The sequence below is a fragment of the Suncus etruscus genome, chromosome 13 (genome assembly GCF_024139225.1).
Source record: "Suncus etruscus isolate mSunEtr1 chromosome 13, mSunEtr1.pri.cur, whole genome shotgun sequence".
Classification (NCBI taxonomy): Eukaryota; Metazoa; Chordata; class Mammalia; order Eulipotyphla; family Soricidae; genus Suncus; species Suncus etruscus.
The window spans coordinates 95,561,716-95,584,743 of record NC_064860.1 but is presented as its reverse complement, the minus strand read 5'-3'; the positions used below and the strand labels follow the sequence as shown (position 1 = coordinate 95,584,743).

Genomic DNA, 23,028 nt, shown 5'->3' with positions numbered 1-23,028 from the left:
CAAGGCAAACACCCTCCCTGCTCTCACTCCAGCCCCTTCCAGTGTTTTCATCACCTGGGACAGAGTTGGCTTGAGTGAGGGTCTGCCTTGGGAGGCTGTATGGACCCTATACTGGAGAGGTCACCCTGGGCTCCAGCGATCAGATCCTTCACTCCCCCAAATCATACACAATGGACCCACCACTGGGTTTGCATCCCTCCACGCTCCCGTGTGCACATCTATAGTGTGAGCACTTGAAAGTCGACCTCTGGGTCTAGAAATAGAGCTTTGCAGATGGGCAAAACCCCACAATTCTCAAGAACAGATTTCCACTGGAATAAAAAAATAATAAGGGGCCAGAGTGATGGCACAGTGGGGAGGACATTTGCTTTGCACACGGGTAACCTGGGTTCAATCTCTGGCATCCCATAGGGTCCCCAGAGCCTCCAGGGTTAATTTCTGAGTGCAGAGCCAGGAATAACCCAAGTTCCACTTTTTGTGACTTTAAAACATCATCACCACCACCCCACGACCTCCACCATCATCATCAAAGTATGGAACTGGAGCTATAGAATAGCAGAGCACTCAACCTGCCAGGAGTGAGCCCTGATCTCCACTGGATGTTGCCCAAAACAATACAAAAATAAACAAAAATTTAAATAATAAAAAACAATAATTTAAAATAATAAAGTAATAATTAATCAAAACGAATTATAATCAAAATAACTTTGTCCATTGCTGCATTCTGTGGCATTGACCAATCTGGGAGGGATGATACTTCTTCAACAAGACAGGTCACAGCTGATGTAGCTGTTCTCTGGAGCACTTTGTTTTTTGGCTTTTGGGCCACACCCAGCAGTTCTCAGGAGTTACTCCTACCTCTGTGCTCAAGAACCACTCCTAGGGGCCGGAGAGATAGCATGGAGGTAAGGCACTTGCCTTGCACGCAGAAGGTTGGTGGTTCAAATCCCGGCTTCCCAGATGGTCTCCCTTGCCTGCCAGGGACAATTTCTGAGCGTAGAGCCAGGAGTAACCCCCCCCCTCCCAAAAAAAAAAAAAAAAAAAAAAAAGAATCACTCCTGGCAGGCTCAAGGGACCTTATGGAATGCCAAGGATCGAACCTGGGTTAGCCATGTGCAAGGCAAAGACCCTACCGGCTGTGGTGTCACTCCTCCAGCCCAAGAATGAGTCTTTTTTTAAGCATGTGTGTCATTCATTCCCTACAACTAAACCAGCCTCCCTCCCAGCCAGCCACGAACACATCAGCTTGGATGCCCTAGGCCACGAGTGAGTGTACTAGGGTCCCGGGAATCCAGAGACACGGGGACAGCTGGCCAAGGAGTTTGGCAACGCCAGGCAGTCCTGCCAATAGAATGTGGTTTTGAAAAGGGGGTGCTTGTGTTAGTCTCAGCACTGGGTCAAAGGCTGTGCCCGTTTCATGAGGTGTCATCACAGCCAGTATGACTAAAAATGGTTTCCCCCCTTGTGGTGAAGATATCAAGTAGCATCACATGTTCGAATCCTGCCCAAGATTACAAAAGAACACCACCCAAAAAGGGGGGTTTCCCCTCTCAGAGGCTCATTTGTGCCTACAAATAAAGATAAATACACATCTGGCCCGGAGGAGGGAATTCTCACATCTGCTCCAAGTTCATCTCCAGCTGTTCGCAGAGCTGAACAGAAATGCTTGGTGTCTGGGGCCGGCCTGGAGAGACAGCACAGCAGGGAGGGCGTTTGTCTTGCATGTAGCTGACTCAGGTTCGATAGTTCGATCCTGGCATCCCATTGGGTCCCCCTGCCTGCCAGGAGTGATTCCTGAGCTCAGAGCCAAAAGAAACCCCTGAGCACTGCTGGGTGTGGCCACCAAACCTAATCGCCACCAAGAACTATCCTGCAATTCCAGAGAAAACCAGAATATACGCTGCCAGGGAAACCATTTGTACCATCCAGTGGGAAGCTGCCCTTTCTGAAGATTGACCTGCCCATGTGCCTGATGGCTTCTCAGAACGTGATGATGCAATCCGTGGGGACAGTAATTGGATTGTTTGCTTGTGTCCTGAAATGTGCCAATAACTCAGAGCAGTTTTTTCCAGATGACTAATGAGTGATGCCACAAGGCCACGTGAATTAAAGATAAAAGCCCAGTTAAGATAGCCCCTATGGAATTCTTTGTACCCGTGTGGAAGTGTATAGGGCGATTCCAGTTTGCAAGTCCCATGAAAGAAACCTACACCTGTCACCTCAGAGGTGACCCCCACCCCCCCAATGATGAGAAACTCACATGCCCCATTTCCACATACCTAAGTGTTTTCTTCACATGCTGGAAACGCCTAAGATGGCCAAAGCCAAGCAAGTGCCTTAACTCCAACCTCTCTGGCCCAAGAATTTCCAAAAACCTTCTGGGAAATGCATACCTCCAGCAAGGACGCACACCTATGGGTTCTGTCATGATGGACTCAGGGACATGCTGTAAAATGAGGGGAGCAAAAAGAACCCACTTTCTACTTTATTTTGGGGCCACATCTGGTGATCTGGTGGCATTCTGCTTACTCCTGGCTCTGTACTCAGGAATCACTTGCGGAAAACTATGGGATGCGGAGAACAAACCCAGGTTCACCACATGCAAGGCAAACGCCCTCCGTTCTGTGCTATTACTCCAACCCAAACTTCCTATTAAGTTGGGCACCAAAAATAAGCATCATTTCTGGGGACATCACTTCTTGTTAACATGTTCTGGTACCATGATAGTTAAGAGATGGATAATAGTGGCCAGAATAACACAGCAGGTATGTGTGTGTGTGTGTTCCTTCTGTTGGTGACTGAGCCAGGTTCAACCCCCAGTCCCCTATATAGTCACCTGAAGCCACCAGGACTGACCCCTTGAGCACAGCCACGAGGAAGCCCTGACTGAGCACTGCTGGGTGTGGTCCCCAAACAAATAAGAATGGTAAGCTGGGACCAGTGTAACAACATAGTGAGGAGCATTTGCCTTGCACACAGCTGACCTGGGTTTGATCCCCAACATGACAGAGTCCCCATAAGCCTGCCAGGAGAAATCCTTGAGCACCAAAGTGTGACCCAAAAAACAATAAATTGGAGGGTGAAATTATCCAGTGGTGCTCAGGGATCACTCCTGACAGTGCTTCAGGGACCATAGTGGCAAGGATAGAACCATGTAAGGCCAATGCCTTAAAGCCTGACCAGACCTCCATCAAGGGCGAATACCACCAGAAGTTTTATATAAACAAAATACTTTATTACTTGAGAAAGAAAAGGCCCAATTACAAAATTGTCTTCCTTAAAGTTCTGCTCCTGACGATGCCAGGCGTTACACACGGATAAAGTACATGCTTCATTCAGCCTTAGGCTGGACCACTTGAGACAGCCAGGCCAGGCCATGGGGTAACCCGAGTCTAATCTTGACCATTTCTCACAAAAGCAGGAGCCAGTGACTTAAGAATTTTCCCGCAACCAATTGTTATGGGGGTACGTCGGGCTAGGCGATGCACAGATGCTGAAGCAATAAACAAGCATGTCGTTGGAGGAAAAGTATACTGGGTTGCTTGGGGTCTTGCCATCTGCCAGACAACTCTTCCCCTAGATGCCACCAACCTTGGTCTAGATGCCCGTTACGTGCCAGCCAGTGCTGCCTATCTCACTCAGAAACCAGCCTGAGCGCAACAAAAGTCAAGAACATGAACAATACCAGAAGTCCTCAAGTCTTTGCAGTGACCCAAACGTTCCCTTGGCAAGATGCATATAGAAGCATTGTTTCCCCATTTTTTTCTCCCGGTTTTCGGGCCACAACCCATCGTACTCAGGGGTTACTTCTGGTCCTGCGCTCAGGAATCACTCCTGGTAGGCTTGGGGGACCCTATGGAATGCTGGGATTGAACCCGGTTGGCCTTGTGCAAGAAAAATGCCCACCTACTGTGTTATCTCTCCAGCCCATTTCCCATCCCATAACCCTCTAAAAGGCTGGTTTTTCTCTCTGAATCCTCTTTCAAAGACTAAACATTCTAGCCAAGAAAATGAGACAGGGGAAGTCTTCCCCAACCCCACCAAAAATTATAAAAAAAAAAAAAAAGATCTTGTTCTGGTTTCTGAGTTGAGGTGAGTGGTATACATCCAGGGAAGAAAGATGAAGTGAACCCCATGTTGTCCAAGCCCCAAACCACCCACCCCTATTCAGCTCTGTGCCATGCTCATAACTTTACATGGAGCCCAGATAAAAATAAAGCTTTCTTACAAATTACATTTTTTTCCAGTGAATTACTTTTGCAGTAAAAATAGCTGCTACATAAATCCCTCCTGTACTCTGAAAAGGAGTCACATAGTTCCAAAAATAGTACTCTTATTTTAACCATATAGAGGAATCTGGAGAGAGGGAGGGAGGGAGGAGGAGGAGGAGAGGAAGGAAGGAAGGGGCTGGGCAGGGGAGCAAGGTGGTTGGGCCAACACAGTGGAACTAAAAAATAAGTTTTGTGTAGAAACTGATTTCAAGCCATGCTTAGAAATACAAAACAGATGCCATTTGTCAAGAAAAATAGCGTTCAATAGCTTGTACATTAACAATGAGAGAGTGGAGGGAGACACCGGATGTGCTCCCCACACCCCTGATAATAACATTACGTTTCTTATAAAAAAACATACCCCCATATACAAAATCCTCGCTGGAGGGTTAACCTAGTGACTGGAACCCAGGAAAAACTATGAGGCGGAGCCTTTTCTCCTTTCTTCGAGAAAAATCAAGGCAGGGAGGAACCCAGCGGACAGACCAAATGGCCTCTCTGTACTGGACACAGCCAGGGTTCCCCAAGTGCCCTCTGTAGACCTGGAGCAAACACGGCTGCCCGCCTCCATCTGTCACCCCCACACACACCCCCCAGCTTTATAATTATCTTTTAAATTACAATATACAACTTTCTGTTAAATAGAACGGTTAGGACTCGGCCAACACCGAAACGATTACAAGTATATGTACAGGCAGAGACCTCTGAAACAGTGTCTCTGTTGCAGAGCCGCAGTGTCTCTCTGTACCCCGAACCCCCTCGCGCCCGGAATCCGTTTCCTCCTGTGACTCCTGGTTGCACAAGGCGAAAAGGGCGGCAGCCACCGCAAGGATGATGCAAGCCATGCCAACACTCTTCCAGGGGCCCTGGGCAGTCCCGGGGTACCACAGCTGCTTCCTGCAGCCGGAGGAGGGTTTTTCCCACCCCCCGAAGGACACAAAATTCCACTGGTCAAGGCCGAAGTTCTGGAGGAAGTTAAGGCCACCCCAGCTGCTGCTGGCATCGCTTCCTGGCCGCGTGTCCAACAAAGAGCCTGGCCTGGCAGGGTCCTGGGAGAGGTTGACCGGGCGGCTGGGCAGCAAGGCGCCCCTCAGTCCTCCGTGTCGGGCTGGACGCCCAGGATGGCATGGAGCTCCTCGGGCGTGAAGCCCAGAAGGTTCTGCAGGTCGCACACGAAGCGGTAGACGTAGCGCTTCCCCGATGTCTTGTGGATGATATTCTTGTCATAGTAGTAGCGCAGGCCTCGGCTCAGCTTCTCGTAGTTCATCTTGGGCTTGTTTTTCCTCCGGCCCCAGCGGCGGGCCACCTGTGAGGGGGACAGAAGGGCTCAGTTCCATCTGGTCTGGGGGTCAACGGCGTCTCCAGGTGGTGCGCCCTAGGCCCCAACAGATGGATCTGTTTGTGCTTTCTCCCACCCGATGTTTCTTAGGTGGGGATCCCCTCACTCACAGCCCACCTGCTAGGATTCTCAGGGTTCCACACAAAAAAGGTAGGGCACCTTGAAGGTGGTTTTCTTTCTTTCTTTCTTTCTTTCTTTCTTTTTTTTTTTTTTTTGGTTTTTGGGCCATACCTGGCGGTGCTCAGGGGTTACTCCTGGCTGTATGCTCAGAAATAGCTCCTGGCAGGCACGGGGGACCATATGGGACACCGGGATTTGAACCAACCACCTTTGGTCCTGGATCGGCTGCTTGCAAAGCAAACACCGCGGTGCTATCTCTCCAGGCCTGAAGGTGGTTTTTGAGGGGCCCAAGCCTGCTCCACCAAGCCAGGTGGGTGGCTGTCTGACCAGCTCAGTGTGAGCTGGAGAGGCTGGATGCCCCCAAATCAGAAGAGCCTTTTTCCTGCCTCAAAGCAGGGCACGCCTGGTGTTACATGCCAATCTCTGTGCCCAGGGAACAGAAGATGTGCATGTTGTTCATGCCATATAAACACCTCACCCAGAGGATGGGTTATGTGCTGAGCTCAGCACATACATCTGTACCCAAGAGTCCCTGCAGCCCCTTAAGGGTCACTCCCAATGTTGTGAGAAAAGCATCTTCTGGCAAAGAGATCACTAGGTGACTATAACCCGAAGGCCCGCAGAACCCCCTCTCCAGAGCCATGCTGGGAAAAGCTTGTCCCAAGTGGGTACCTCGTCGGGGTCGGCCAGCTTGAACTCCCACCCGTCTCCAGTCCAGCTGATGAAAGACTGGCACGACTTGTCCGAGAGCAGTTCCAGCAGGAACTGCCACAGCTGGATGGGTCCACTGCCTGCGGGAGATGGAGGAGACAGATGTTGATGGTGGGCTCTCAGGCCATGAGGTTCTCATTGGCGTCATGGAATGTGGTACCCAGGGGGTGCACAGGCTGGGCGGGGCCACATGGAGCTAGGGGCGGGACCACAGGAGCCAGGGGTGGAGCCACAAGGAGTCAAGTCAGCTATGGCCTGGGGCGGAGCCATATAACCAAGGGGCCTTTGGAGGCACATGGAGTCAGGGATGGGACTGGAGGCGGGACCACATGCTTTCACAGGGCGAGGCTAGAGCTCTCAAGAGCCTCCAGCTCCTGGAAAAAGGGGTGAGTGACTGAGGCTCTTGATTGCTGGGTTTGGCAGCACTGCACCAAGCAAACAGGTCCGCCCACTCCTGGAACCCAAAACCTTCATCTTGTGCCATTATTCCAGCCTGGAAAGACTAGTAAGGTCTATTTCTAGAAATGTCCAGCGGGAGTGGGGTGTCGAGGGGGTGGGTCTCCTGCAGTTTTGAATAAGACTTCCATTGGGGTTCCTTCCCGCCGTTCCTCTCCCAGCTTCACAAATGGGTTGGACTCTGAGCCCATCACACACATACACACAGGCACGCAAGCTCTGCAAAGGGCTCTCATCTGCCTTTTCCTGACCTTAACAGCTCTTGGAACTTTAAAGATTGGGACGGTAGAAACTTGGGGTCTGGAGTCCCCCCTCTTTACTTCTGTAACAACACTCTCAAACCAAGCAGAACTGGAGTACTCCCCAAAAATCTCGCTGCTACCTGAGTTGGCTTCTTCATCAGTAACATGGGCCTAGAGAAAGCAGGCAAGAGTTCCTGACCATAGGGTTGTCAGTAGCGGGTAGTAACTGATGAACAAGGACCAACAACTCTCATATGGAAACGCCAAATTTTCTTTTTCTTTTTTTCTTTTTTTTTTTTGGTTTTTGGGCCACACCCAGCGGTGCTCAGGGGTTACTCCGGGCTATCTGCTCAGAAATAGCTCCTGGCAGGCACGGGGGACCATATGGGACACCGGAATTCGAACCAACCACCTCTGGTCCTGGATCAGCTGCTTGCAAGGCAAACGCCGCTGTGCTATCTCTCCGGGCCCCAGAAACCCCAAATTTTCACCAGCTCCACACACGCACAAAGCCTGGTTTGATTTGGCCACAGTGTGGTCAGGTCCACACCTCCTAGATATTTTTTCCCCCTAAGGAATCTTTCCCCCCTCCCCTTCACACTCCTTCTTGTCTTCATATGGCAAAAATATGCAACTAAAACTGAACACATACCAAACTGCAGGGTGGGAGGGAGAGAACCTACGAAAATTAATCTGATTGTTTTCAATTTTTTTTTGTCCAAGCTATCAGAAATACGAGACTCTAAAAACACTCTGAATATCTGTCCTGGGTCTAGAAGAACCCACCCAGATCTTTCCATTCTATAAAGATAAATTTTTAGAATAGGCAAAGGTAAACTGCCCGTGTTGAGGCTCTGTCGCCTCCCCTCCTAGGCCAGTTGACATACTTTGAAACTCCTGGGGCAGGCTGGTCCTCCCCTCTGCTCCTTCCCTGAACCACCAAAGCCCTGGCCAGGCAGGGAACAGTGCACTCTCTGTGTTTAGGGACAGTCCATGGCACGCCAGGCTGGTCTGTTTACAATGGGGCAGACAGGGTGCGTGGGCCTAGGAGTGCCACACACACGCCCACATGCGCGCACACGGACACACAACCCCCGCAGCACGGGATGCCAGAAGCATCTTTGCCCCAACGCGTGCCCTTACCCGTGAAGCCGGCTAGCACGGCCGCAGGAATGACTGGTTTGCCCTGCTCAGCCGGGTCGCTGCACTCCTGGATATAATCCTTGAAGGACATGGTGGGTTTGCCCAGGCACAGCAACTGGCCGGCGTCGTCTTCGAAGCTCTCGAACGAGGGCACCCGCTGGACGTCCAGCAGCGACGACTGGCTGTTCCAGGACTGCAGCAGCGAGTCCGAGCTCTCAAAGCTGCTGTCGCCACTGGCACTGCCAGCGCTACCTCCACTGCTCTCCACTGGCTCGCGCTCCCGGGGCTTGCCTAAAAAGGGGACCAAGACCAATGCTGACACCTCTGGACCACGCAGCAGCTCGCTCACCTGTATGGGCTGGCAGCACCCCCCTCCCCACTCAATACCAGCCAAGCACCCCTCCCAGCTTGCAGGCTCCAGAGTGTCTTTAAATGAAGACACACCCATCCACCCCTTTGACAAAGGCACATTAGAAATCAGGGACAGGAGGAAGAGCACTGTAGGTAGAGTGTTTGCCTTACATTCGGTCAATCTGGGTTGGATACCCAGCATCCCATATATTCCCTGAGCCTGCCAGGAATGATTTCTGTGCGAATAACGACTGCTCTCTATACTAGGAGGCCATCAGTTAACATGAATTTACATTAACAAAAAATAACATAACATAATAGAATGTATATGCTGGTGTTTTTTTTTTTTTTTTTTGGCTGTGCTCAGGAGTTACTTCTGGCTCTGAGCTCAGAAATTACTCCTGGCAGGCTCCAGGGATCCTATGGGATGCCAGGGATTGAACCTGGGTCTCCTGTATGTGACACAACAGGTCTCTCTGCTGTGCTGTCACTCCAGCCTGCTTTTTTTTTTTATTATGAGGCATAGGCTCATTTCTATAAAAATAGGGGGGCCCCGTTCCTGCACGGTTTCCCCCAAACATCCCCCCCCCCCCCCGGTGAAATAACAGAAAAACAGGATTGGGGATATTCCCTCAACACTCAGAGCACCCCAAGCCTGAACCCAAGCCCAGGAGGTGTCCTGAACCCCCATGCCCACCAAGTGGCTCCCCAGCCCATTCCCATGTCTTACCAGCTCCTCCGGGGAGCAGGCCCAGGTTGCCGGCACCAAAGTCTTGGCTGGTGGCGGGGCAGTAGCTGACGCTGACGGTGCTGAGGCGGGATTTGGGAAACATGGGATACTCAGGCTCGGAGGCCAGCGCGTTGGGCGCACACAGGTTGTCTAGGACAGCGCCTTTGGGGTATGCCTGTGTCTGGGGTTGCACCAAGTAGGATGGCTGCTCTGAGCTGAAGCCTGCAGATATAAAACAAGGAAGACTGTATGGCCGAGTTGAACCCCCAGATTTACCAGTCTATGCTGCAAGGAGCCTGGAGGGGGAACCCCCACCTGTCCACTCCAGGCACACACACACAGACATCCAGGTCATTATTTCGCATTTGCTACAGAGACCAATGTTAGAGACCCCACCACCCACATTCCCTGCAACCAAACTCATGCCGGCCAGCTTTGCAAGGCAATGAGGGTGTGGCATTTTGTCTCTTCACAACACAAAGCCAGAGTTGGGTGGTCCCAGCCAGACAGCCCTAGTGTTTGCTGGTGGCCAGAGGTAAAAAAAAACCCTCAATTCTAAGATTCAGTTTCCATCCCATCTTCTGCCTCCAAAGGCTGTACCCCCTATCACGTGCAGATGTGACTCAACCAATTTGCTCCTATGCACCCCCAGATGTGGGCTTCCTTCGGCTCGGTACTGCCCAGACCCACGGCAGGCCAGGCAGAAATGGAAAATGGCCCTTTGGCAATGAGAAATATTCTGGAAGACATATGCACCACACTCAGAACCAGGGGAAAGAAGTTGTCATATTGGTCAAGCAGACCCTGGCTGATGTTCCCTGTCCCTGCTAAGTAAAAGGCCCTCGTCTGGAGTGGACACTGCAGCCTGTTAAGGCTCAATGTGGACCAGCCACAAGGCACAAGTCCGTGTCCCAGAAAAGTCCCAGAGCTAATGGAAAGGGCCTCCTCAAAGCCAAGCTCTTGGCAGGAGAACCGACACTCACCCAAAGAATTGTTGCTGATCCAATGAGGCACGGAGTTGAGGTGGGAATTCTCTTCATACGGATCCTCCGTCTTTTCTTGGTTTTCTGCAAATGGGACACAGGAGAGGAGGCAGGTGGTCACAACACAGACCTGAGTGACCTCAGCCGAGTAACACAAGTGCGAGGGGGCTCGGGGGCTGGTGAGAGCCAGCAGGGGAGGGGCTACATGCTGGACTCACACACACCAACAGCACACACAGATACACACCCAACACTCCTACATAGCCCCCAAGCTACACAGACTCCCACATTGTTCCCACAGAACAAACACCCCCACAAATCAAATACATAACACACACCCACACCCATCTACCCTCACATACCTCAGGAGACACGCCTCCACTTCACCCACAGCCTCAACATCTCCATAACACACCCCACAATCAGAATCCCCCAAAGACAGCTCTCATAGAGCAACAAACGTCACAGACCAAGCCTGCCCCTCACTAAACTCACACCTGACATTAAACACCTCACATCACCTCAATGGACAGTCCCCGACACCAAACACACCCAAGACAGTCCCCAATATCAAACACCTCACATCACCCCAATAGACAGTCCTGACACCGAACATCCCCCAAGACAGTCCTGACACCAAACACCCCATATCACACCACAGTTCCCAACATCTAATACCCCCCAAGACTTCGTATTAAATACCCAGCAGTCACTCTGTACCCCCAGCCTCTACTCCGCACCAAACACTTCCCTCCTTCCTCCCTCGTAGCCTCGCCTGACTCACTCCCTGGCCGCCCAGTACCTTTGATCATCTGCTCTAAGTGCTCCCACAGAATGTCCCCCACGAAGTCGGGTGCCAGCTCCAAAAAGCGCTCCTTGCCCAGGCCGCACAGCGTGTGGCCACTCATGCCCAGACGATGCACGTCGAGGTTGACCAGGCTGAACTCGCTGGAGGCCCAGAGCAGCCACTGGCACACGTTCTGCTCGGTCCACAGCCAGGGATCTGGAGGCCAGAGGGAGAAGGGAGGAGGGAAAGAGGTTTAGGAGGAGCAAGAGGGGCTTTCTCTCCCCATACCCTGTGAGCAAAGGCAGGGCTGCACTGAATCAGTGGGGGCCGATGCCACTAGTCCGGCCCCGGTCCCTGGTCCCCGGCTCCTGACAGCAGAGCTGGACTCACTTTTGGGAATGCCCAGCCGGCGTCGCTCCTTGTGGAAGCCGCTGAACGTGGCCTTCAGGGCCTGGCTCATCACTGCCTTGCTGCATGGCGTGAGGAGGGGCAACTCACAGCTGGAACCGTCTGCAAAGAGAATGACACCCCCCCAGTCAGAGCTGTCCACAGCCACTATGCACAGAGAGTGTTTGGCTTCAGGAGAAAACAATTCTTGGGGTTTTATTTTGCTGTTATTGTTGTTGCTTTGTTCAATTTAATTTCTATTTATTTTTTTTAACTTTATTGATTGATTGATTGACTGATTGGTTATTGGGCCACACCCAGCAATGCTCAGAAGTTACTCCTGGCTCTGCACTCAGAAATCACCCCTGGCAGGCTGGGGAGCCATATGGGATGCTGGGAATCAAACCAGGTTCCTCCTGGGTCAACGGCATGCAAAGCAAATGCCCTACCGCTATGCTATCTCTCCAGCCCCTTGTTTATTTATTTATGTCACATCTGGTGATGCTCAGGGATTACTCCTGGCTCTGCATGCGGAGGAATTGCTCCTGAAAGAGCTCAGGGGACTCTATGGGACGGGATGTCGGGGATCAAACCCAGGCCAGACACGTGGCAAGGCAAAGAAATGAGCAACCCATTCAACTATCTCTTGGCCCTGAGTAAACAACTGAGCTCTTACAAGCATTCAGAAAGAAAAAAAATAATCATAAAAACACCTAGAAACCCACTTTTCTTTGTAAAACAAGAAAATGATCAGGTATGGCCTAGGAATGCTGGGGTGAATTCACCTCAATAGAGTCTGAGTTGATTTTGCAAAAGCGGTGACACCTGGTAAAATTTCTATCCAGTATCGGGAATTCGGGGTTCAGAAGGCTCGAAGCATCATAGGAAGTCAGGACCTGACATGCCCACCAAGCAACAAAGGAATGGCAGACCAGAATGATGGCACAAGCAGGGAAGGGGAGGGCACCTGCCTTGCTTGCAACAGACCCAAGTTCTGTTCCCAGCATCCCATACCACACGGTCCTCTGAGCACTGCCAGGAGTGAACAGAGCCAGGAATAACTCAAGTACAGGGCACTGAGGCCGGGGGGGTGGGGGGGGGCTTGTCCACTGGTGAGAAACACCCCAACACAACCACTCTCCTTCCCACACATAACCCCCCAAAGATTTAAAAACTGTCACATTTTTTTTTGGTTTTGAGGTCATACCTGGCAGGCTCAGGGGACCATATGGGATGCTAGGGATTGAACTGGGGTCCGTCCTGTGTTGGCCACATGCAAGGTAAACGCCCTACTGCTGTGCTATCATTCCAGCCCCAAGCTGGGGTGTAGTTTATGGCTGATCCTCTTTGCAAGGGATCTAAAGAGGAGGTCTGGCTGCAAACACCCCAAGAGAAATCTTGGGGGTAGGGGGGTGGTCCCTGCAGCCTCCCAACACAGGGCAGGCCGAACTTTTCAGTGCCTTCATGGCTAAAACTAGACTCTGCAGACAGGTCTGTCTGTACCCCTGGACCCGAGACAGCAGCTGGCAGGACCCGGCTGCCCGGTGGCCCAAACTGAGCGCCTTACCGTGAGAAATGGCGTCGAGGCCGGTGGGAACTTCCTGCAGAGCTTGCTCCTCACTCGAGGAAGGGTAAAGTGCGAACAAAGACCCATCATAGGTGTCGAAGGCGGGCTGGCGCTGTGGGCAGAAAGGAAGGGCTGTGAGCATCCTGCTGGCCTGGTGGGTTCCCCTCACCCCATTTGGAATTGGCCCCATTGAAAGAGAGTGAGGGATGGGCAGGACATTAAATTAAACTGCTTGCCTTGTGCATGCCCGACCCGGGTTCCATCCCCAACATCACACGGTCCCCACAAGCCCTGAGAAGTACTAGGTGTGACTGACCCCCACGCACACAAATAACTGAAATAAAACCCTCCCATTCCTAAGCAGACCCCTTTCCTGATGAAGTACCAATGCAGAGACACATGGATGTGATGCTTACAATTCACCTACAGCATTTAAACCTCAGCTTTATTTACTTACTTGCTCATTTGGTTTCTGGGCCACATCAGGCGAAACTCAGGGGTTACTTACTACTGGCTCTGTTCTCGAATTACTCCTGACAGGTTTGGGGGGTAAGGGGTGCCGGGGACCAAACCTGGGTAGGCAACACAAATGCCCTCCCCGCTGTGCTATGCCTCTAGCCCTAGAATTGGGAATTTTTTGAAGTATTTCTGGCTGTACTATTTTTTTTTTTTTTTTTGGCCAAATAAAGAGATCACAGTGGAAAAAGTTTAAAGGGCCAATTTAAAAAAAAATCAAAATAAGGGGCTGGAGAGATAGCACAGTGGTAGGGCGTTTGTCTTGCACACAGCCAACCCAGGACGGACGGTGGTTTTCAATCCCCAGCATCCCATATGGTCCCCCGAGCTGCCAGGAGTGATTTCTGAATGCAGAGCCAGGAGTAGCCTCTGAGTACTGCCAGGTGTGACCCAAAAACCAAAATAAATAAATAAAATAAAAATATGGGTACAGTTCACCAGTAACTAAAATCCCTGGGCATTTATCTACAGGCCACAGTCATTTCAGCAGCAATTATACAGAACATACAACTCTACAGCACAGAAGCTCAGGAAAATTCTAAGGAATTTTCAGAGCTCAGGGTGTCAGTACATCCTTAAGCTAAAAACAGGGAGAGAAGAAGGGAGTGTCAGGTACAAAAAAATAGAACCCTCAGCAAAGCTGTTGGCCTCATGGCAGCAATGAGGAATGAATGCTGTGTGGAAGCATTTATTTTGGATTAAATGTATCATCTATAGCTACATATACACCCACCCACCCACCCACACATACCCACACCCCTGGGATCAAACCGAGGGCACCACACTGTTCCCCAACCCTGGGTGTGTTTATCTGGAGCTGTTTACTACGAAACACCTGAAACTGAAACTCGATGCTTTTCTTGCTCAATCCTTCCTGTAGCCAAAGGAAAGCCGGGCAGCAGCCTTCGCTTTTGGTTCTACTTAGAAAAAAATTCTTTAAGATTTAATCTTGACTTAAAAAATGCCTATTCAGGACAGACCTCAGTTTGATCCCCAGCATCCCATATGGTCCCCTGAGCCAGGAGTGATCGATTTCTGAGTGCAGAGCCAGGAGTAACTCCTGAATAGCACAGAGCGTGGCCCAAAAAGCAAACAAAAAAGAAAGAAAGAAAGAAAAATGTCTTTCACAGATCAGGCTAGAGAGGTAGAACAGCAGATAACAGTGGCCTAGGTTCAATCCCCAGCCCCATGTCTGAGACCCCTGCCAAGGGTGATCCCTGAGTGCAGAGCCCTGAGCACCATGGGGTGTGGCCCCCAAACCAAACCAACAAGTCCAAAAAACAACGCCAAAGCGATCAAAAGCAGAGGCCCCTCCCTCACATGAGCTCTCGAGGAGCAAGGCATTTCCACAAGAAACAGGTTTCAAGGCCAATATCCACCCTTTAGGGGAAAGAGACAGAGGGGGAAAGAACCGGCATTGCCTAACAGGCCCACTGGACATTCGTGAAAGAAACAGCCTTTAATGGAAGAATCCGATTAAGTAATAGATAATGTCTTGATTCATCCTTGCCCAACCCGCTGGAGAAAAAAAAACCACACACACACACAACAAAAAACGTGAAGTTCAAGTGTCCCAACATAAGCTGGAAAGCCCGAGTGATGTGTCACTTCATGACCCATCGCCTGAGTCACCAATCAAGGCATGTGTCACACATTTACAAATAAAATCGGGGGGTGCCTTCTTAGAAAAGCAGAACAATGAATGGCATCTTGCATCATTCAGGGAGGCGAGTTTGGAGGTCAGCCCTGAACCCTTGAGAGCACCGATTGGCCAAAGCCACGGGAGGTGATGTGGTATAGACAAGCACGTGAATTCTAGGACGAAGAAGGAGCAAGGATCCCCTAAAACAACACAGAATCTCCATTTGGAAGATGTTTTCAAGCAGGACTGATTCTTTTCATTTTCTTTTATTTGGGGGGGGGAATGAGGGGGGACGGGACACACAACCAGCCGTGCTCAGGGCTTACTCCTGGCTCTGTACTCAGGAATTACTCCTGGTAGTCCCAATGTGATGCCGGGGATCAAACCTGGGTGGACTGTGTGCAAGGCAAGCACCCTCCCCTCTGTACTATCACTCCGGCCCCAACAAGGCAAATTCTTTCCTTTACAGTTTTCTTTCTGGTTAAAGAACTCTCCACAAAGATTTTTTTTTTTTTTAATTCCCACTAGCCTTGCTTAGGTGGTGATTTAAGAAATGCCTTTCCGGATTGTGGCATCTTTCCTGAAGGAAAAAAAAAAGTGGCACCATTTTCCTGAAAACTGGCTCCAGTCAAAAGAAGGGCTTGTGTATTTCCATAAGCCCGTTTTTTTTCCTTCTGTAAATGGAGAAGGTTCCTCCGCTCCAGGGCTTTGGTCTCAGACCTTATTTCTGCCACTGGAACCAAATCAAAGGAAGAGAACTCACCCACCAGAGGCCGGGCCACCCACCTTGGCTTCTAGAAACAAACGCCAGCCTTTCTCAGCCCCATCAGACAACTTCAGCAAGCAAGACACACAAAATGGGGAGAAAAAAGGGCACATTTTGGCATCTGGACCTCCATGGCCCCAAATATAGTCAACAGCAGAGCCCAGGAGGCCAATCTCAAAAATCGCTACTTCTGAAACATGTCTGCCACACAAAGGCTATAAAACAATCAAATCTCAGCACCCCATCTTGGAGAAGGAAATTGGGAAATGATCAGCTGGTACAGCCGTGACTGTTCCCCCAAAGACACAAAGATGGAGTCGGTCAGGCTCCCGAGCAAAAAAATGTAATTCCATCCCTCCATCTGCCCTAGTCTTTGAATGCTTATTTTTTTCGGTTTGTGATCAGCCGGCAGGTGGTTTTATGCCCAGTAGGCCCTGTCTATCTGTCTGTGCAAAATCTCTCCATCTGCTACAAAAGATGACTGGGTCTCCAGAACCAACACTGCAGCTCTGTTCTATTGATAATTGCAGCTTGTGTTTTCTCTCTCTCTCTCTCTCAACTCTGTTCTATTGAGAATTCTATTGAGAATAGCAATGGTAATGCTCACTTACCTTGAGGGGGCCCCGGTAACCGTTGGCCACAGGAGCGACCTGGTCCATGTTCTTGAGTCCAAAATCATTCATCTTAAAGAAAAAAATAAAAAGCAAGCTTAAGTCAAAGAGGCATCGAGGAGTTTTGTTGTTTTGTTTTGGGGCCACGCCCAGAGATGCTCGGGGATCCCTCCAGGTGAGCTCAGAGGACCATGTGGGATGCAGGGATGGGACCCAGGTTGGATACAGGCAAGGCAAGTGCTCTCCCCTCTCTCCCATGACTCTGATATGGTAAAGTGGAGGACTCCTAAGTGGAGATCAGGGGGCCCGGACTGAGGGCTTAAGCTTCCAGGTCGGGCCTGAAAGTGGGGTGAAGGGCCCTGGCTGGCTATGCTACACAGACCCCGTTGTGCTGGGAGATAAGAAGAGAGGGAACATGCTTCATTTCTTTGGGCCATCTGTAGACCTCTAAATATAGTATTTTGGGGGGACCAACACGAGAGCACAGCAGCCGGGTGTTTGTCTTGCACACGGCTGACTCAGAATGGGCCTGGGTTCGATCCCAGGCATCCCATATGGTCCCCCAAGCCAGGAGTGATTTCTGAATGCATAACCAAGAGTAACCCCTGAGCGTCACCAGGTGTGGCACAAAAACATTTGGGGGGCCCCATATCCAGTGATGCTCAGGGCTTACTCCTGGCTTTGTACTCAGGGATCCCACCTGGCAGTGGTTGGAGAACCCTATGGGATGGCTGGGGATGGAACCCAGGTTGACAACATGCAAGGTAAGTGTCCTCCCAACAGTGCTTTGTAATACATTTTTAAGTCTAAGGTCACAGGTAAGGACTAGCTGAAAGCCAATCAGTAGCGCTATTGTGACACCTCACCAAGGGCTATTTAAGTTATTAAATAATAATGCAATTTCATGGAGCATGCTGAGAACTGCCAGGAGGAGGAGAGAGCAGGCTGGGGGGTCCCCACCTCCGCTAACTCCCACGAAGAAAAGGGAAAAAGAACACTGCCAAGGGAGACTCAGAGTACTACAGACTGGGGCGACAGTATCCTGTACCTGGGAGCTCCCACACTGGGTTCCAGAAGGCTGAAGGAGGCGGGACTTCTGAGCCCTGCAAGCAGGGAAGCTGAAAGAGGCGGGGACTTGTGACCTTGACCTATGCCATCCATCAGCAGAGCCCCAGATCATATATGGGGGTGTTGGCAATCATTCAGCCTGCAGCTACGTTTTTTTGGCTTCGTTTGGTCTTGGTTTGGGGGCCACAGTCCGAAGTGTTCAAGGGTTACTCCTGGGGCCCGGAGAGATAGCACAGAGGCGTTTGCCTTGCAAGCAGCCGATCCAGGACCAAAAGTGGTTGGTTCGAATCCCGGTGTCCCATATGGTCCCCCGTGCCTGCCAGGAGCTATTTCTGAGCAGACAGCCAGGAGTAACCCCTGAGCAACACTGAGTGTGGCCCAAAAAACAAAAAAACAACAAACAAACAAAAAAGGGTTACTCCTGGCTCTGCGCTCAGAAATCACTCCTGGCAGACTGGGAGGGGAACCCTATGGGAGGTAGGAGGTCAAACCCAAGTTGGCCACTTGCAAGGCGAATGCCCTCCACACTGTGCTTTGACTCTGGCCCCTGCCTCCTACTTCTGGAGAGTTGATCTGAGATCAGACCTGGGCTCAGAGCAGGCCTGGGGCACCCACCAGGGCCACAAATGCTGATCCCCTGGCTTGGGCACCCAGAGGTGAGGTCCTGCTGGAAGCACAGGAAAGCCGGCTCTCTGCAGGGACCCTTATGTATTTTGGATGATGCTAAATGGGCCAACTTGGGGTCCCCAAATATCGCTGTGTTGGGATGAAGGATCTACTGCTAAACAAGAAGCAAACCTCGATAGAGCTGCCAGCATTAGAGGGGAAAAAAAGCCTTGGTAAACAACATAGGAGACCTAACTTAACAGGCCAACCACATGCTTTGCACTGGGAGGTCTGGGTTGGACTCCTCACCACGAGGTCTCCCCACAACGCCTTTTGGGGTGACCCCCTCTCCAAGCACTGATATGGAAGTGCCCTGAATGACACCAATAGTTATGCTCCCCAAAACCAATTCCCAATCTCCCAAACACAAACCATAAAAATGAAAACCCCACACACTATCACTCAGGCTCATTTTCAAACAATGTGAGTTAATGCAAATGGCCACAGCATCTGAAGGCCTCTAAGACAGCTTTATTTTGGGGTTCCCTCCTACAGTCCACCCTGTGATCTCCCCCTGGGGATGTTCCGGGCCCGCTTAAAGGTCACAGGACTCTCAGGAACTTGAGGAATTTAAAAATGTGGTGCCTTTGTGATGGGGACGGGCATTTACTGGAGGTGGCAAAGCGTCATGTCCCCCATAACTGTCTTATTGGGGCCTGTGCATTTGCTCTTTCCTCTTTTCTATCAGCATTACAGGTTGGGAGGAACCAGACCTGGGATAGAGGAGAGCATACAAACAGGTGAGAGTCAGGGGGAAAAGGGTCCCGGGGGTAAATGATGGGCAAGGCCACAGGGATGCAGAATCACCCCTCCCTGGACTCAAGCCATCCGCAAGAACCAGCAATGTCCAGCGTCCAAGACTCACTATGGGAATCACCAGACAATCCCTTAAAAATCCATCTTTTGGGCCAGAGCAATAACACAGCGGTAGGGCATTTGCCTTGCACATGGCAAGCCCGGAACAGACCTGGGTTCGATGCCGGGCATCCCATATGGTCCCCTGAGCCTGCGAGGAGGGATTTTGAGTGCTGCCAGGTATGGCCCCAAAACCAAACAACAATAACAACAACAATCTATCTTTTGCCTACCCCCCAAACAGCTGCTGAGCCATCGCCCCCAACATCTCCGCCACCAGGTGTGCTGGGATGAAGGGCAGATCCAACCAGCTGGGCCCAGGACCATGGCAGGGCCACCTCTGAGAACCAAAACGCCAAACATGCAGCACAGTGGTGAATGTGGCTTATTTCGTTCCATGGCTTTGTGGATGGATTCGGTCCTCCTACCAGCCTACACAAGACGCCCCCCCCTCCCCCGCCCCCAAATAATTGGCACGGTTACTCTTGCTGGTTCCCAGATTCCCTGTCACAGGCCTGGGGTCCGTTTGAGTGTCCTGACTTCAGCCCTAACGTGCGGAAGTTTTCTTCAGATCCATAGCAGTCAGGACAAGGCCCGGACAAACTGCTTCTCTCCTGCTTCGGATTTGCTTTGTGTGCAACTCGCAGAAAAGGCAGCCAGCCAAGGTGCTTAGGAAGGGAATTCTTTTGTGTCCGGCTTTTCCTGAGTGGTGGACAAGCCCCCGAATATCCAGGCCCCCACCTTCCCTTCTCTTGGTTTCAAGGCAGACACACACAAAATAATCCAGCTCCAACTGCTTAGCACTTACTCCACAGCGCTTGTGAAGGTGGCGAGGCCAGACCCAAGTTCCTCGCACAAATCACTATCAGATGTAGGTGCTTTGGACTCTGTTCTTCATTCCCAGCCATCCCCCAAAACAAAACAAAAAAAAAAAAGAAACCCAGCGGACTGGGAAGGGAGAAGATAGGTTAAAAACCTTAAACCCAGGAAAACTTGTCCAACAAGGCTCCCAAAGAAATCACCCAGGTTTGTCCTCTAGGCAAACCTAACAACAACAAAAAGTTAAAACAACAAAACCAAACCCCAAACCAAAACAAACCCCAAAGGCCCTTCTAAAGTGGGATTTGGCCTTTTTTTTTTTTTTTTTTTTGCCCCCACCCTCCTTTTCCTTTGAAAGTTGAACAGGGCTGAATGACTAATCTCACAAGGTGTGTTTGAAGATCTCCCTGCGGGGTGGAGGGGTGCTGCTGCATGCGGCTCGGTGACATTACTCAGAATTTTCATAAACCTTACTCGGAGATTTATCTCCCTGATTGAGGGGGAGGGAAGTGGGGTGGCGTAGGCCTGCGCTGCAGCAGCCTCAGTGCGCCACCAACCCAAGATTATCTCTTACTGCCGAATTAAAATAAATTACCCCCGTATCTCCAAAGGGGCCAGCTCGCTCCTTTACTTTCTAAATAAAGGCCACGTCAGCCACTATTTTTAGGCAGCCTTGATATTGAATACAGAGCCAAAGAGAAGTAAGTCTCGCGTTTCCAAAATAAATAAAAGGGGGAAATGCAATTCCCCAAACCCGCTCCCTACAATGTTTTTTTGTTTTTCTTTTTGTTTGTTTTTGGTTTTTGTTTTTGTTTTTTTGCGGGGGAGCAAAATAAGGCGGCCTGGCACACCCCACAGTCCTATATTTCCGCCCGGCTCTCCTTGCAGGAGGAGGGAGATGGGGCCGGAGGGTTCACGCGTAAAACTCGGGGATGCTCGATTTTTACGCATCGGGTTCCTGCACTTGGGACGACCAAGTCTTTAGCTTTGGGGGGGGGGGGGGGTTATTTTTGGAGGAGGGAGAATGCCTCGGCCTCCTAGATTGTGGAAAGCGCAGGGAGCCCTAAATGTACCACTCGGGCCCGGCGTTCCACGCAATCCACCACGCGCACCAGGGCGCACCAGGGTCCCCTTGGACACCCCCGACCCCCTGCGTTCCTCTGGGCCCCTGGGCGCAATCACTCGGCCCCCGGAGCAAGGCGAGGGCAGGATTTCCTCTCCCCACCCCAGCGGCTCCGCGTTTCCTCTTCCAAAAACAAAAGCCAGACGTAGGAACGCAACGGGGCGAGCCAGGCTGCGCGCCCCGCGGGGCGCCGGGACCCCCGGGCCGGGCAGGGCCGCAGCGGCCCAAGTCGGCAGCTGGGAGCCCGCTTCGGGGCGTCCGAGGCTGGGGTCGTCCCGGAGCCACCCACCCGGGATAAAGGATCCTGGGGTGACGCTCCATGGAGAGACAGTCCTCATCCTTGCGCTCCCCCAAATCTGGAGAAGGGCCGCGGTGCCCAGCGCCGGGCTCGGGGGCTCCCAGGGCCTCCCCGCACCCCAAGTGGATCTGGACGACCCCGGGGGAGAGGACCCGGCGTTGGGTGGGGATGGGGACGGGGCGCGCTCGGCCCGGCCCGGTGCCCCGGGTTCTTACCGCGCCGCGTTGGGGCAGGCCCGGCGCGCGATCGGCTGGTTCGGGGACGGCGGGTGTCGGGGCCCGGGGGCTCGTCGGGGCTCCGGAGGCCGAGGTGGGCGATCGGGCAGCGGGTCGGGTCGGGTCGGGTCGAGCCGGGTCGGGCGTCTCCGGGGCTGCTAGGTCCGCGCGCTGCCTGCGCTCGCGCCGCCGCCGGAGGAAGTCAAAGCTCGGGGCCCCTGGGCGCGCGCTCTTCAGGCGCGGGGGAGGCGGGGGAGAGGCGAGGCCAGGCCGGGAGAGGAGGGAGGGGAGCGGGGAGGGGCGAGGGGAGGAGGGCGGAGCTTTGGGGAGGGCTGGGGGTTTGGAGAGGGGCGAGCGGGGAGAGGGGAGGAGTGAGGGGGACGTTGGAGGAGCGCTTGGGGAGGGTGCGGCGTTTTGGAGAGGGGCGAGAGGGGGAGGACTTAGGAGGTAGGCTTGGAAAGGGGTGAGGACCGGAGGGAGGGTTGCCTGGAGAGGTGCGGGGTTTGGAGAGGGGCAAGAGGGGAAAGAAGGGGTGCGGGGTGCAAGGAGGACCAGCGGGGAGGAGGAGGAGGAGCGAGAGGTAGGGGCGCTGGGGAGGGGCGAGAGGGGGAGGACTTCGTAGCGCAGGGAAGGGTGCGAGGCTTGGAGAGGGGCGAGGGGAGGAGAGAAGGGTGCGGGGGTGAGGAAGGGGCGAGAGGGGAGGAGGGAGGCGCTTTGGGAAGGGTGGGGGGTTGGAGAGGGGCGAGGGGAGGAGGAAAGGGCGTGCGGGGATGCGGGGAGGGGTGAGAAGGGAGGAGGAGGAAGAGGAAGGAGAGCTGGGGAGGGCGCGGGATTTGGAGAGGGGCGAGAGGAGGCCTGAAGGGTGCAGGGTGCTGGGAGGAGCGAGGGTTGGAGAGGGGCGAGGGGAGGAGGGAGAGTTGCCTGAAGGGTTCAGGGTTTGGAGAGGGGCGAGCTGGAGGGGTGGGACCAGGGCAATCTAGAGGGATGCTGGGTGCGGAGATGCCCAGGGAAGAGTTAGAGGGGTGCGGGGGAGATGGAGAGGGCGGGGAGCAGCGGACCCTGACCCTCCTCCCGCGCCGCGGTCCCTGGGACCCCGAGGACTCCACCCTGGTGCGCCCCAGCGAGTCCTCCAGGCCGGGGACAGAGCTGGTGGCCTCGAGGAAACACGTCCCCAGGTCTCCCTCTGGGTCGATTTTGCCTTTTGGTTCCCTCAAGAGGGAAAGGCCCTCGGGAAGGGGGTGTCCCCAGAGGCTGGGCTGCGAAGGTTGTGGCTCTTGTGTGGCTGATACCCCATAAAGTTCAGCTCTGACCCTTCTCTTCCTGGGGTCACGTCTCCAAACAGAATCAAGAGAAACTTGGGCA

At 52.5% G+C, this 23,028-nt stretch overlaps 1 protein-coding gene across 2 annotated transcripts; it reads right to left on the bottom strand.

The window, feature by feature from the left end:
• Positions 1–5,218: 5,218 nt before the first annotated feature.
• Positions 5,219–21,837, bottom strand: ETS2 (ETS proto-oncogene 2, transcription factor). 2 transcript variants are annotated; one of them, XM_049785394.1, is made up of 10 exons: positions 21,667–21,837; positions 16,623–16,694; positions 13,088–13,199; positions 11,524–11,643; positions 11,149–11,349; positions 10,337–10,430; positions 9,364–9,578; positions 8,283–8,573; positions 6,403–6,521; positions 5,219–5,577 (listed from the first exon to the last, which is right to left on the bottom strand). In XM_049785394.1, the coding sequence occupies exons 2-10, from the start codon at positions 16,692–16,694 to the stop codon at positions 5,362–5,364; spliced, it is 1,440 nt and encodes a 479-aa protein (XP_049641351.1). In that variant the 5' UTR covers positions 21,667–21,837; the 3' UTR covers positions 5,219–5,361. The 2 variants fall into 2 exon arrangements, with proteins under 2 accessions (XP_049641351.1, XP_049641352.1); XM_049785395.1 differs by having other exon boundaries at positions 9,364–9,585; positions 10,347–10,430.
• Positions 21,838–23,028: the final 1,191 nt, after the last annotated feature.

Bases quoted from the DNA above. Each gene is read 5' to 3' on its own strand.
- ETS2 (XM_049785394.1), bottom strand. From the start codon at position 16,694: ATGAATGATTTTGGACTCAAGAACATGGACCAGGTCGCTCCTGTGGCC. The intron at 9,579-10,336 runs GTTCTCCTGCCA...TGCAGGCTTCAG, and splicing joins AATTCTTTGGGTGAGTGTCG to CTCAGAGCAGCCATCCTACT. The intron at 5,578-6,402 runs GTACCCACTTGG...TCCCCCTCACAG, and splicing joins AGCTGGCCGACCCCGACGAG to GTGGCCCGCCGCTGGGGCCG.